This window comes from Mandrillus leucophaeus, unplaced genomic scaffold (genome assembly GCF_000951045.1).
Source record: "Mandrillus leucophaeus isolate KB7577 unplaced genomic scaffold, Mleu.le_1.0 Scaffold1049, whole genome shotgun sequence".
Classification (NCBI taxonomy): Eukaryota; Metazoa; Chordata; class Mammalia; order Primates; family Cercopithecidae; genus Mandrillus; species Mandrillus leucophaeus.
Genome location: NW_012098643.1, coordinates 554368 through 570394, shown reverse-complemented (window position 1 = coordinate 570394; position 16027 = coordinate 554368). Strand labels below are relative to the sequence as shown.

The window sequence follows — 16027 nt, the reverse complement described above, 5'->3', positions numbered from 1 at the left end:
TAATAAAAATCCTCAGCAAACTAGGTATTGAAGGAACATACCTTAAAATAATGAGAGCCTTCTATGACAAACCCACAGCCAACATCATACTGACGGGCAAAAGCTGGAAGCATCCCCTAAGAACAGGAACAAGACATTAATTCTCACTCTTACCACACCTATTCAACATAGTGCTGGAAGTCCTAGTCAGTGCAGTCAGCCAAGAGAAAGAAATAAAAGGCATCCAAATAGGAAAAGAGGAAGTCAAATTATCTCTGTTTGCTGAATGTAAAATAAAAGTTAAAATAATATAATAAAAATAATGATTCAAAAAATATTAGTAGGCATTTTAAAAACACTATTATTACATAAAACATGTCTGAGTATCCTGATACAGGAAGGCTGCAGGTGTGGCCATCTTTTTTATTTGCTCACGTACCTTATAGCCAAGTAGGAAACAAAAGCACTTTTAAGACACTTGGGTGAATGAGGTTGTTCCCTGAGAATGAGACTGGGAAAGGATGAGGACTTTTCAACTTTTAAACAAACATTTAATGGTTGGAATAACCACCTATTCCTTGCCTCACTAAGCTCTTACCTTGGGTGTGGAAGCAAGCAGATATTAGATGTCCTTTTTGTATCCACTAAGGCAATAATATCCAGTTCTCAAAAGTTTGCCCATGAAAGGGTGCCTTCACTGGGTTTAACCACCCTTTAGCAGCATCTGCCAAGTGCACCAGAGTGGGAATCCAGTTGAATATAGAGCCACCTTTGTCTAAATCTGCTGCCAGGCAAGGAAACCAGAAGATGCCTCCAGTGGGCCCACTGGAACATAAGTTCCCTGAGAGGGGACTTCGTCTTGTTTCAAACTGATCCAAGCACGTAGACCAGTGCCACATAACTATGTACTGAATGAATAAATTTTTGAATGAATGAGACTTGGCCTAGAAGTCCACTGATGAGGACTGAAAAGTCTGTATTCACAGTTACTGAGACCTCACTTGTGGGAGTCAGCTTCCAGTGGCGGGTCACTACTGCTGTAACTTCTGGCTTCCATGAACTGTACTAATGTCTCAAATCCAAACTTTCTTAGTTGATTCTAGGGCCATCTTTCTACATTTTGGGGCAATTCACTGACAGCGGGAGTTCTAATGGTACTTTGGAGCACAGATCTGACTCCACAGGCATGGCTAAGTCTCTCTGCCCAGGTCTAAGGATCCTTTTTTTTTTTTTTTTTTTTTCATATTTCTTAAAACTTTTAGAGGAATTCAGGGTACCTTGGTGGTCAGGGGCATGTGGTCAGTGAAACTGTCTGGGTTTGCACAGCAGCTTCTGGGAGACCTTCGGCACCCATTCTACATTGATTCCTCTCTGTAAAATAGGAGAAGGCTAATATTAAACTCAAAGGACTGCAGTGAGGATTAAGTTATTTACTGTATGTCAAGCCACTGGTACATTATGAGTCCTATATAAATTATCGATCCTATGAATATATATCCAATTTGCAGCTCCTGAAATAATCTTATTTTTTCCCCTTTCCCTAAGTTCCTCTCAGTATATATCCCTGCAACCACCTCCATTTCTCTCTTTGCACCCATCACCTATTCAGCTTTCAAGGATCCCTTCCTACTCCCTCAACACCCAGATCTTCCCTGTAGAAATAATATGAACGTTTTCTCTGCAGCCGTGTGTCCTTCTGCAGCCTCTTTCCAGTCACAATATGTAAACTCCTCACGGTCTCCCTATGAATGGAGATCAGTGTTATTTCTCATTCTTTTTGTCTGGTAAGGTACTCAGCCTGGGAGATAAGAAGGGGAAAAGCAATGGAGCGGCCTTGGGAGGGGCAAAATAGAAATGTAGGTAGAGAAGAGAAGCTTTATTTTTCACAGAGTGAGACATAAGTGCTGCTAAGCACTGACCAGAACATGGGTGTGGAGACAACCATGAAGGACACCCAGGGAGACCACTGGAGATCACTGACAATCCTTGTCAAGATGAACTTAGGAGCTCAGACCATGGACAGAAGGTTAGGAGTGGGTACATCAGACTGAGGTTAATCCTGGGCACTTAGGGTCTCTGGTTCCTCTAAAATTGCTCATCTCGATGTACTGCCAAGGTCAGCAGTAATTCTCTAGCAATGGCTGGAGCCCCTGGCAGGCTCACTCACAGCAGTAGAGGCTGTGGTGCCTGTGCCAGTAGAAGAGATGGGGCCTTTGGTATGTCAAGCAGCAGTGCCCTACAAAAGTTGAAGTGGCCCCCGAACTGGGGCTGCAGGGAAAGGCTGGAGGTGGGCATGAGGCTTAGTACTAGGGTGTGCACTTTGAAGGCTTTGGGGGTTATCACTGCTGCTGGTTTTGCTGGAGGGCATCTGATAAGACATCTAGAATCAGATGTTCTTGTAATGCACAAACCTCTGGTCAATATCTCTTCTGTGGTGGGTGTCATAGACCCCATGCTCTGCTACTGAACTGAGCAATGCATGGAAGAAATGAAAAGTTACTTGGAGTTCGTTCACCTTGGAAAACACATTTTTTCTATGGTCTCCTACTGGAAAAGGATGCTGAGTCTTTTCTCATTGGGCCCCTCAGGTATCTTATCTCCATGTGATCACAGAGGAGAATAAACCTGTTTGGGTAAAGCTTCCTTGATGATGTCTGGTGAGATCAGTGCATCTCTCAGAACATATGTAGGAAGAAGATGAGGGTGTGCTGAACACCCATGACCTTCACAGTCACAGGACACCTGAAACATCCTGGGAGGGTGCCCATTAGCCCTACACTCTTCCTGCTGCCTCCATCTCATACCCTCTGCTTCCTTCTCCCCTGATGGAAGCCTGGGCTTGTCTTCCTAGGTCTTCCAGCTCAGGTCCTGTCTCCAGCTAGACATCCATCTGATTTCATGGAAGCCAGAGGATGCTGATTTTGAGAAGTCCATGGACTGGGGAGCCCAGGACAGGAGCTCCTAGTGTGTGAGGGGCAGCATGAGTGGGCTGCTGGGGGAGTTGACAGCACTAAGCACCCCAGCCCAACTTCAGGACTTATCCACCTTCCCAGGAACAGGATGGCATGTTTGACCACAGAGAGCCTGGTGCTCACTTGTGCATCTTCCACCCAGGCCTACATGTGTCCTTAACAGAGGCTGTGCCCTGTGCTTTGTGGTGAAAGGTAGAGTTCAATATGACACGTCACCTGACCTATAGAAATTAACTGTCTAACTGCACAGGCAGTCAAGTAAATAGGGAGCCTGCTTCCATGAGAAAATTGCTATAATGTAAGTCATTATGCACAAAGTCTGCAGGTCTTTGTCCATCTACTTTTTTCTAGCATGTTCCCTTAGGAAAACCAAACACCCAGATGTGGTGTTGGGGTGGTGACTTGCTGTTGGGGCGGTGACTGAGCTGAGGACACTGGACATTCAGTATGGGCTGTGTGTAAAACAGATGGAAGCGTAAAGTCAGGGGAGGTGAGGGTCCCTGAAAGAGCCCCAGGGTAGGAGAGGAGGGGAGCCAAACGAGTACCCTATTGAAGGGCAAATGTAGGGAAGGAAAGCACAACAGTTGCAGTAATAAGAGTCACAACTGACACATTATAAAAAAGCATGACCTTCCATCAAAATCCAGGGAATGTGTGCTCTTTATTTGAAGACCATGAAAACACTGAGGAAGGAGTCGTTCATCTGCTTGGACTCAGTAAGGAAGTTGTGCAAATGTGCATGATAATGGATGGGCTTGATGAAGATGGCTTTGCTGTATGTGTTGCTGCTTATGAGGTTAATGGTAGTGTTGGGTGCAGCTCATGTAATGAAGCTGACCTGATGGTGTCTATGTTTGGGTATGGAGAATTGATGCAAACTGAATGCTATTTCCCTGTTAATTTCATTTTAATTTTAAATGAATTTATCATTCAATTAATCTCTAATATTAAAAAACGTTTTGCTAGATATTTTTCAAGATAAATCACAGTCAGGACTAAAACCAAACTTTATCCATACTAAAATTATAATTTTCAAAGAAAATTAAATTATGTTCACTATCAGTGGGTGTAATTTTTCTTTTCTTATTCCGCCTAAGAGTTTGCCCCTTTAAGTACATAGTGATGCCTGTAGGAGCATAAATGCACTGGGCTGTAAGGAGGACAGTGGCTCTGAGTGTGGATGGGTAGAGAGGGGGTGCAGATTTTGATATCCTCAGCAGCCTTTTCCTGCCTCCGGCACATGGTCCCTGCCTCTGGCTGGGAGGTGTTTTCAGAATCATCTCCAGAACTACTCCTGAGTGGCCATTTTACTCATATTGTTTAGGGTTTCTTCAGTAGACCCTGGCCTGCAAAAAGGCACTTAAGAAAGATGGACCAAATACTTTCTCATGTTACCTGGATTGTGAAGCTGAACAAAGCTGGGTGGCCACTTTTGCTTCTTGGGAGTAAAATCTCTAGTCTTTGGGATGCCACAATGTGGGGAGTAAGTTCTAAAGTTTCAAAACACCCCAGAACTGTAGTGGGGGCCCTCCTTCTGTCTCATGGAATGCAGTGGGTGTCCGCACATGGGCCTCTCCACAGCCCTATCCCTGATGCCTGACTTGGGGAGGCTCCACACTCGTCCTGATGAGGATGCCCATCAACCTTTCTTCCCCTCCATGAGGAACTCCCACTTTTGGCCCCTCTGTTTGTTATCAGAGCAGGAGCTCTGTAGGTTCGAGGCTGAGCAGGTGTCCTGGGATGACAGACGCTTGACTGGAGGACCACTGCCTTGCCATTTACCCAGAGCGTGAGGTCAGCTCTCTGAGGGTAATCTCTATCAGGAGCATCACCCTTAAATCTCTGGCTTTCTAAGGTCTGGAGAGGTCAGGTGACAGGGGAACCTGGCCTGGCTGGATATATCTGGATAATTTCATGACTTAGTAGTGCCAATGGGAATGATGGGAACAGGTGGTATAGTGGCTCAGGTTTGGCTCTTTGGAGTGCATTTTAATCAGGCCGTGTAAAACACATGTAAACGACAATCTAAATGACAAAAAGATCTTCTTCATTTCCTGCAGAACAGAGTTTCCTTTCAGTTTAGGACCTTCCCATCCCCAAACCATTAGCATGACCATGGCAAGCAGCTGAGACAATCTGGGTTCTCAACATTATCCTTGTGCCCCTATTAGAGACACAGGTACCACAGAGAGATGTGAATCCCTCCCTCCATGTTGTGGTGGTTGGGAGTAAAAGGGGAATGGGAAGAGAGCCTTACTAATGGAAAGGATCCAGGAAGCCCCCAAACTGTCCAAATATCTGTTCTTTAAATCTTCTTTAGTTCTACCATCTCTTATTTTTCTTTTTGTCATTCCTCCCTTCATCCCTTCCCTTATTCCTTCCTGCCCTCTTGACCTTCTCTTTCCATTCCTGCCCCCTCCCTCTCTATTCCTTCCCCATTCCTCTTCCCTTTCTCTACCTTTCTTTCCCTCCTGTTATTCCTTCCTTCTTTGCTTTGGAATATGTTGAGCTGAACAGCTATACTCTCTATTACTAGGCCCTCTATATCTTCTTGGGCAGATGCTAAGAGTTTTCTTATGAGGGGAGTCACAGGACTCTTGAAATTCCTGGGACCCAGGTTTCCTGTAGGCCTGTCATTTTAATTTTTTCATTCATTCAGTCATCCATTTATTCAATTATTCAAATGAGATGTGTTGCACTGATATGGCACACCAGGCATTTTGCCATACACAGGAGAGTTATAAATGAATAAGATTTGTTCTCTGTTCTTGAGTAGCTCACAGTGCAATGGGACAGACAGACAAATAACAAAATAACCATGATCTAGTGTGGCAAGTGCAGGAATACAGGTGTGTGGAATGTCCTTGGGCTCAAGTTCAGACTCTGTGGGTGTCAAACCCCTTTTACTTGGAGTGACTCTGTGGGAGAAAATGTGTCTAGATGTTGCCACATGCTATCATTTGAGGATGAGATCACTGGCCTTTGACAATAGTATTTGTGCAAGTAGCAGGAGCAGAAGTATAAATCCTTGATCTGTCTGTGGGCAGCCAGCCCAGAGGGTGATACCAAGAGGGGCTAATGGAACCTCACCAGGAGGAAGAGATAATGCTGGTGCTAAGAAGAAGGGAGCTGAGGGGGACCCTGGGGTTTCTAAGACAAAGTGGAGTGGACAGGATAATGGGCTTGTTCAGAGCATTCATTTTGGACTCAGACATTCCTGAGTTTGAATCCTGCTTCCCCAGGTATCAGCTGGTATGGTGGTGGGGAGCTATAAAGTGATGAAAGCACAATGGACCAAAGATGTGAGGGGCAAAATCAGAGAAAGAGACAGGAAGTCTATAGAGGTTGTGAGGACATGGTTTACAAATTAAAGTACATCTGAGGGCCATTGTATCAGTATCTTAGTGACTGTGGTATTTACTCTAAGAGCTCCAGAGTAGTTTCTGGGAGGGAGTGATCCACCTTAGCTGGGGTGGCTAAAGGAAATTAGCTGAGTTGTGAATAATACTTCATGGATGTGGTGATGATGAGGCCAACAATGGGGAAACTTGTGAACACTGAATGGGCAGTGAGTGAACAGGATTTTGCAAATTGCAGTTACACAAGCTATGTAGTATGTTTTCCATTGCATTTTACTATCACATTAGAGATGCATTGCCTCTGAAACACCACATTTAAAAATGGGACAAATCTTTTAAATCAGAACACTAATTAAAATGATCACAAAATGTTACTGTCTTTTATAAACGCTGATGAAAATTTTGTGTCTGGTTATCCTGTTACAGGAAGACTTATAAGTGATGAAATCTCCATTAGATGATGAAATAGGTAATATTCATGGGGTGAAAAGAGAACCTGTGAGAAGAGGTTTATTCACTGGGCTGTGGAGAGAGGGAGGGAGATGGGTAAGGGCATGAGGAGAGAGGCCTGCTTGTGCAATAACTTCGTCCCCTTGGTAGTCATGATTTATCCCGTCTTCTTTCTTGGCTGTTGTCTTTTGATGTGGAAGCTAGAAAACACTTGATGCCCTTTCCTTTTGTCACCACCAAAGCCACCATCTCAGAGCCTCAATATTTTGCCTAGGCTGAGTGTCTTCTTCGGGTTTATTAAATAAATAGCAGTGTCCACTCACCTCCAGAGGCTGAGAGACCAACTGAGGAGAAGGCCACTGTGTTTCACTCTGTGATGCATGCAAAATCGGGAACTGTCTCCTTTAGACAAGTTTTGAATGTGAGTTCCCAAAAGAAGGAACTTTGTCTCTCTGATTCCCTATTGTGTCCCTAGTGCCTACAATCAAGCACATAATCAAGGCTCAGTAAAAATGTGTCAAGTGAATAAATGGGTCCAGGGCTCAGGACTTGGTATTGCCCAGATGCAGTTTGGGGCATCTGTTTTTCTCCACTGCTGGAAACTCCCTTACTGGGCTCCATTTTTGAGAGGTCCTTTTATACTTCTTTATAGATTCCCAGGATCTCGTTGGTTTGCCAGCAAGTTACTTTGTTGACTCTGCTCAGTTTTCTTTCCACTCAGATTTGATCCAACCATAGCCAGAACCCCGTCATTCTTCAGTGTAGTGGAATGAGGTGCTCTGGGCCTCCAAGCTTGTTCCGTAGCCCCTGACTGGTGGCAGGATCTAATTGTCCAGTTATGTCCAGCCTGTGTCATGCTGTTTCCAGGTCTGCACAGAGATGCTGGGTCCGCATGTGGGTATCGCTTACATTCCAAGTGTGGAGCTTTGCAGGCTGTTTCAGGCATGGCACACTCTTCCCTGGGTACTGGGCCTTCCACCCCCTTCACTGTCCCTGGGTGAGAGCTCTCCAGTGATTTCAAACCGAACTTAAACCAATGGCCCAAAGATGTGCCTTCTGCTTTAATTTCAACAAATTTCTTTTTTTTTTTTTTAAAATAACCATTGGTGCATATCTGAATATCTGATATTAAACTTCTCTCAGGGTCTTTTTTATTTCTTATTTTTGCAGATGGAGTCTCACTCTGTCACCCAGGCTGGAGTGTCGTGGCATAATCAGCTCACTGCAACCTCTGACTCCTGGTTCAAGCAATTCTTCTGCCTTAGCCTCCTGAGTAGCTGGGATTACAGGTGTCTGCCACCACGCCCCGCTAATTGTTTGTAATTTTAGTAGAGATGGGGTTTCACCATGTTGTCCAGGCTGGTCTTAAACTCCTGACCTCAAGTGACCCACCTACCTCGGCCTCCCAAAATGCTGGGATTACAGGTGTGAGTCACCATGCCGGGCCTCAGGGTCTTTTTGATTCCTAAATTTTAAGAATTAATTTACAGGATTTGACAAAATCCTTTTTTAGTTCCATGGACTTATAAGGTTATCCATCTTTATTTTTAATGCCTTCCCCCCACACCTGCTCTACTTAGCCCTCACGTCAACTTCTCTCAATATTTGTAATTTGACCGTAGCTCTATGTGGTACTTCTTGGGTTTTCTGGTAGTCAAAGTGAGATGTTACTCTTGGTTCACATGAAAAAACATTCCTTCAACCCCAGGAGCATCTCAGTCTCACAATTTAGGCCAAAACATGTGACTCCATTGAAGTTGTAACTTCCATGTGGTGATGTCAAGGTTGTGTAGTTACAAAATTAATAAATGTTTGCTTCTTTAGTATATGTATTCATAATTCCAGCAACACTTCTCATTTTCTTCCTTTTTCTTTTTCCTAAAATTCTCATTTTGCACATTCCAATCATCTCATTGACTAAACTCCCAGCCACATCTCTGCTCCATTATCTCATTAATTTAAGCACCTCTCTCAGCTTTCATCTCTGTCCCTGGATTTTCAGTCACTGAGTTATAGTTCTTCCCCAGGCTTACATCTCTTCCCTCCATCTTTTGATTCTGCTTCTCCTCTGCCTATTTTCTGTTTCTTTGCCTTTTGATTTCCTGTTTCTTAGTTAGCACCCCAGAAATGGCTCATCAAAACAAACTAGTGATCTTCTGTCAAACACTGGAAATTCCCGAATTGTATTAATGTCCTCTCAGATTTTACAGGAAAAGTCAATTTTTGCACTGATACCCTCTTTGAGTTTGAGGTTGTGTTTCAGGGCCTCAAACCAACACAACCTGTATCCTTCTCTCCCTCCCACTACAACATGAAACTCTCCCCTTCCCTTCCATCAGTGGAGCAGGGTCAGATCCACTATGTTTTCCTGGTGCAGAGCTAAGGTTTGCCTCCTGAGCTGGGTTGTACTGACCAAGGAGCTGAGAAGAGAGACAGTGAAATGCCCAGTGAGACACCAGTGGTAGTGAGGACAAGAAACTTTATTTTTTGACGAGGTTGGGCACAAGCACTGCCAATCCTTGGCAGGTACAGGGGGAAGGAGACATATGACATCCTGGATTTAAAACAGGAAGTGCCTTCAGGGGAGAGCTCAGATGCCCCACTGGAAAACCCTCAGCTCAGCCTGTGAAAGTCAGAAGAGAGTATCTGGGAAAGCGTGCGTCAGGATGGGGCTGTTCCTGACCCCTTGGGATTCTTGTTTCCTCCAAAGATCGCTTATCTCGGCATCAGGATCTGGATCAGCAGCAGCCCCCAGAACCGTGGCCACAGCCAGAGCCCCCACCTTGCTGACCACTGCCCCTGTCACAGGAGTTGGACCTCTGGCGCCGGCATCGGTGGTGGTGCCTGTGGTGGCTCAGGAAGCAGCCGCTCTCGGAGCTGGGGCCACAGCCCCCGGAGCTTGGAGCACAGCCAGAGGAAGCTGGAGGCAGACACTGTGCTGGGCTCTTTGGGGGGCACTTGGGTGAGGGGCACTTGGGTGGAGGTGTGCACTGCTGCTGGTTCTGCTGGCAGGACATCTTGTCAGGAGTTGAGTTGTCCTGGACGAAACAAAGCCACTTGTTAGTTTAAAATCTACAGTCCAGTGTCTCTAAGATCAGCTGCCTCCTGAGGCAAGAGCTGCAGGAGCGTGAGGGAAGCTGATGTGGAGTTGGTGGGACATGCCAGATACTTCTCACATTGCTCTCCACCCTGGACAGATTGCTGTCAGTCTAAGTGGGCATGTGTGTTTCTGTTTCTCCAAAGAACCCCCAGGGGATGCACCCTTTTGGGAAAAAGAATTCTATAGAATGGATGTTACAGGAAATGTGCCTGCCTGAGTAGAAAGAGGATGGGAGGGAATCGTGAGCTCTGTGGCCTTTGCAGGTCATGGAATTGCTGTCAGCTCCTGCAGGGTCTCCCTCCTGCCCCCTTCCCCCATTGCTGCTCTCTCACAGCCCTGTATCTGGGTCTTTGTTTCAAACCTCTCTGTTTCCTGTTCTAACATCCCATATCAAGCCCTGTCCCCTGCTGAACACTTACCGAGTGCAGAGAAGGCAGGAGAAGTCTGTTCCTGAGGAGACTGCGGATGTGGAGCCCAGGGCAGGAGCGCTTTTATACTGTGCAGGGTGTGTGATGTACAGGCTGGGCATGCTGCTGCTTTCACAACCAGGGAGGTGACAGCCAGGCACACCCTTGGGACTATCCATTCATCACCTTCCTGTGCACTCACCAAGATGCCTGACAAGAGGGAACCAGGAAGGTCTGACGCCTGTATACCTTCTTCTCATTAAGGCCTGCTGGAGGTTGCAGTCCTACCTTCCTTGAAGCAATTGTTTTTATCACCACCCATCAGTAGTCACTCCTCATTCCACATGGCATTTTGCATTAGCTTCTTTCACTTAACATATTGTTTAAGATTTATCCATGTTGTAGTATGTATCAGAACTCCATTATTCTTCATGGTTGAGTAATATTTCACTTTATGAACTTAGCACGTTTTATTTAACCATTCATCAAGTGATGGACATTTGAGTTAGCTCCAATTCTTGGTTATTGTGAATAATGCAGCTATGAACTTAATCTTTATTATTTCCTTCCTCCTGCTTTATGTTTAGTTTCTTCTTTTTTTCAGTGTTCTAAGGCAGAAGGTTAGGTAATTGATTTGAAATTTTTCTTCTTCCTTAATGTAGGCATTTGCAGCCATATATTTCTTTCTAAGCATTTCCTTTGCTGTATCCCATAATTTTTGGTAAGTTGTATATAAAAATATACAATTTCATTCTACTGTGGTTAGGGATGATACTTTGTCAGTGTTTTAAAATTTAATGACACTACTTTTATGACCCAACAAAAGGTCTACCCTGCAGAATGTTCCATGTGCAATTGAGAAAAATATGTATTCTGCTATTGTGGTTGGAGTGTTCAACAAGATGTCTGTTAGATCTAATTGGTTTATAGTGTTGTTAAAGTCTTCAGTTTCTTTGTTGATTTTCTTCCTGGTTGTTCTTCCATTAATGAAAGTGGAGTATGAAAGCTTCAACTATTATTGTTAAATTGTTTATGAGTTTTCTGTTTCTCCCTTCAATTTTGTTAGTTTTTGCTACATGTAATTTGGGACTCCATTGTTAGGTGCATATGTATGTATAATAATTATTTCTTTAATAGATATAGATCCTTTTATCATTATAAAATGTCCTTTTTGCCTCTGCTATTAATTTCGTCTTAAAGTCTATTTTGTCCAGTATTAGTATAACCACTCCGGATCTCTTGATTACCATTGCATGGTGTATGGTTTTCTACCTTTTATTTGAATCTATTTTGTCTTTGAGTCTAAAATCTGTGTCTTATAGACAGCATATAGTTAGTTCATGCTATTTTATCCACTTTGCCAGTCTTAGCCTTTTGATTGGGGTATTTAATCTATTCACAATTGGTATAATTACTATTAAGGTAGAATTTTTATCTACCATTTACTGTTTATTTTCTATATATTTTATAACTTTCTTTGCCCCTCTTTTTCTTCAGTATGGCTTTGTTTTTTGTTGAACAGGCATTTTGTAGCGTACCCTTTTAATTTCAATGTTATATATTTTAGTATATTTTTTGAGTTATTTTCTTAGTGGTTTCATTGGGAGTTCTTATTAACATCTTAACTTACAGCGATTATAACTCAGATCAATACCAACTTAATTTTGATAGCATGCAAAACTTTGTTGTTGTGTAGGTTTGTTCCCTCCCCCTTCTGTATTCTGTAATTGTCATAAAAATCGTATGTTTACATTAGAAGGCCATCAATGCAGTTCTATAAGTATTTCTTTATGCAGTTGTGTTTCAAATCAAATTGGAGAAAAAAGACTTAAAAGCACAAAATACATTTATACTATCTTTTATATTTACCAGGTAGTTAACTTTACCAATGCTCTTCATTTCTTCATAAAAATTTCAAATACTGTCTAGTGGTATTTCATTTCAGACTGAATTAATCCTTTTAGTATTTTTTGTACAGCAGGATTTCTGGAAAAAATTTTCTCAATTTTTGTTTATCTGGGAATGTCTTAATTTTTAGAGAATAGTGTTGCTGGATATAGAACTCTTGGTTTACTTTTTTTTTCTTTAGTACTTTGAATATGTTATCTGACTGGCTTCTGTCCTCCATGGTTTCTGATGAGAAACCAGCTGTTAATGTTATTAACTTTTTTTTTGTATTTGATGGGTCTTTTTTGCTGTTTTAAAAATTCTCTCTTTGTCTTTTGACATTTGTACTACGATGTGTTTAGGTATGGAGCTCTTTGACTATACTCTGCTAGGAGTTTGTTGATCTTCTTAGATGTGTAGATTAATATTTTTCATTAAATTTGATAAGTAATTAACTGTTATTCCTTTGAATATTCTTTCTGTCTTTTTATTTCTCTCATCTCCTTCTGGGATTCTTATTATAAATATGTTGGTGTGCTTGATGGTTATCCACAGGCCTCTGAGGCTCTGTTAATTTTTATTCAATCTTATTTCTTTCTGTTCCTTAGGTTGGATAATCACAATTGACCTATCTTCTAGATCAATGATTTGTTCTTCTAGTTCAAACCTGCTGTTGAGTCCTTCTAGTCAATTTTAAATTTCAGTTATTGTATTTTTCAAGCCTCAAATTTCTATTTGGTTGTTTTAAGAAATTCTTTTTAATTCTTTATTGTTATTATCTATTTGGCAAGACAATATTCTTACATTTTCTTTTAATTCTTAAGACTTAGTTTATTTTAGTACTTTAAGCACATTTAAAATAGTTGATTTTTTATCTTTGTCTAGTAAGCCCAATGTTTTAACTTCATTAGGGACTGTCTCTCTTGACTACCTCCCTGGACCTTGCCCCTTGTGTAGGCCACATTTTCTTGTTTATTTGTAGCTCCCTCTCTTTTTGTTTTTTTTGGTTAATAATTGGACATTTAAAATAATATAAAATCCTGGAAATCAAATTTCCCACCCCTCTCTGGGGTTTGTTGCTGTTTGTTTTCACTGTTCATTTGCTTTGTGACTTTCCTGAACCAATTTTGTAAAATCTGTATTCTTTATTGTGTGTGGTCATTGAACTCTCTACTCAGTTAGCTTAGTAGAGATTTCCTTAAATGCCTTGAGTTAATGTCTTTCAACCTTTGCAGAGATCCTCTCTGGGTATGTTGGGGCATGTTTTTAAGACTTAAGAAGACAGTTTACAAATCTGTCTTCGGTTTCATTTCCTGCTTGTGTGGAACTTCGAGATCAGTCAAAGTTTGAGATATTTGGGTCTTACCAGGTCTTTTCTGCACATGCACACAGCCCTGTAAGTCCACATAGTCTCCTAGATTTCCAGAAATATGTCATAGATTTTTTAAACTCTCTATGAGAATCTCATTCCTCAGATTTTCCATCTAAGTTTTTGGTCAACTTCTGGTTTGCCCAACTATTATCACCATCACAGGTACCTGTGATGCTAAACATTTTTTACTGATTGTTTTTGGCAAACACCCTGGGGTAAAAGCTGTTTGCAGTGAGAGAGCTCTGAGTCAACCGGAATGAAAACAAACTCTGCCAGTTGGGATTTCTAGGGGAAATGGGAATGGGATCTTCATTATGTGCTTTATAGTCAGATAATGACGTTTCTCTAGGGATGGGGTTTTCGGATAGTGTCAGATATGTTCTGTTACCTCCATGTACTACTAGGATTTTAGATTTCAAGACTAAGATGGCACTGGGAACAGGGAGATGACAATAGGGCAAGTAAAAATGTCACAAAGCTCACTGCTCTTGCCCATATTCAACTGCTTTTCTTAAGTGAACACTCTAATATTTTTGCGAGCCTTTGGTAAATCTCCAGAGTTTTGCAAACGTTGATTTTCACAATTTTTCATTTTCAAGGTGTTTTTAATGGAAGAGCAGATTTTTGGAGATCCTTGCTCAACCATTCCCAACCTTCTCTTCTTAAGTGAAAACATGCGTCCCTAGTTTGTCATCTGGGTCACAAACTTCACATCCAATAATCATTATTATTTTGAGATATACAGCTCTTCTCATCACCACAGAGATACTTCCATACAATATCCAGGTCATATATGAGAAAGTAAGGTTAAGCTTTTCCTGTTTCATTGAGATTTGACAAAAATAACTACCAAGTTGTATACAATAGGCACAAATAACTCTCCACCTTATAAAGAGGTTGGAAGGAGCCCTGATGCTATCACTCTTCCCTTGTTATAATGATGAGAAGTTTCCAAAACTGGATAGAATGCTGTGGATTTCCCCCTTACATTTCACATGGGGAAGCAACAGGTTATTATTCTCACCCTCCACTAGAGGAAAAGTCATAGGAATTTCAAGGGGACAAATTGTAGAACTTATCAAGCCTAAAAAACAGAAAGACTTAGCTGGGAGCGGTGGCTCATGCCTGTAATCTCCGCACTTTGGGAGGCAAAGGTGGGTGGATCACTTGAGGTCAGGAGTTCAAGACCAGCCTTGCCAATGTGGTGAAACCCCATCTCTACTAAAAATACAAAAATCAGCTGGGTGTGTTGGCTGGTGCCTGTAATCCCAGCTACGCAGGAGGCTGAGGCAGGAGAATCACTTGAACCGGGGAGACGGAGGTTGCAGTGAGCTGAGATTTCACCACTGCACTCCAGCCTGGGTGGCAGAACGAGATTCCATCTCAAAACAAAACAAAACAAAATGATAAAACACACACAAACACACACACAGCCCAGGAAGACTGAAATTTCAGGCCTCAGCATTATCAGTGGACTTGCTGAACAGTTCTCTGGCTATTCTGGAGAGTGAAAAATATTTGGAAAGAGAAAAATGGAAAGGAGAATGGGGAAAAGAGAAGCAGCCAGTCCCTTACTGATTGACATGGCCAGAGCTGATGAGTTTCCCTGAGCCAGTGGACAGTTTGGAGGGCAACTAGGCATAGCTGTACTGCCACAGTCCTGTTAGGAATGTGACTAGCAAGGCAAGAGGCCTGTACCAATGGGGCTAAGAGTGTAGGAGAGTGTCAAAAGAGGCCAAGTTTATCACATCAGGTCACTGTGCTAAGGATTCCTTAAAGAAATCAGTCATTTATCTAGTAAGAGAGCCCTCATGGGTCAGCATAGAGAGGATGCAGCCACTGAGAAACACTAGCAGTACCAGCCAAATATGAGATATTTGCTTCATCCCCGCTTTTCTCATTCCAGCCTCAAAACAGTGCAGAATAAAGGGAACCCACAGGGGACAGGAGGAGGTGGACAATACGTGATGGAGCTGACCATGTCTCTTTTCTACACACTAGATGCCTGTTTTCCACACAGTCCTTTAAGAGACAGTTGGGCTGTGCTGGGTTGGAGAGGGAAGAGTTAATATTCTTATTCTGAGTTATATACAACTGGACAGGATGGGGTGCTCCCTGAGTACCTGAAAAATGATTGGAAAGCCCTGAAACACACTTGAGATATCATCAAAGTAGAGTCAGTATAACAGAGTAGAAGACAGAGACTGGAGGAAAAATAAATCCCTATTTGTATCTGACACTGAGTTCAGACTACTTAATAAACTTGTTCAGAGGCCTTTGGAAGATTTTCCTGCCAAGGATCTCTCTTGGTTCTTCCTCTCTTTCCAATATCAGTCAACAAATAAATGAATACTCAATCTCATGAATTGCATAATATTTTTTAAACTGCATGTAGGAAAACATTCCTTCTTGGAGCTAATCATCACTGTAAAATCAGGGCTTTGTGGCAAAAAATGTGAAAGACTTCAGATGTCAACAATGAAAAGTTTTGTCTCGAACGT

General features: G+C 42.3%; 1 protein-coding gene across 1 annotated transcript; it reads right to left on the bottom strand.

Annotated features, from left to right (window-relative positions):
* Positions 1-9272: 9272 nt before the first annotated feature.
* Positions 9273-9792, bottom strand: LOC105540415 (late cornified envelope protein 3D-like). The gene has a single exon (XM_011981049.1). It carries the CDS (start codon positions 9775-9777, stop codon positions 9499-9501), a length of 279 nt encoding a protein of 92 aa, XP_011836439.1. The 5' UTR covers positions 9778-9792; the 3' UTR covers positions 9273-9498.
* Positions 9793-16027: the final 6235 nt, after the last annotated feature.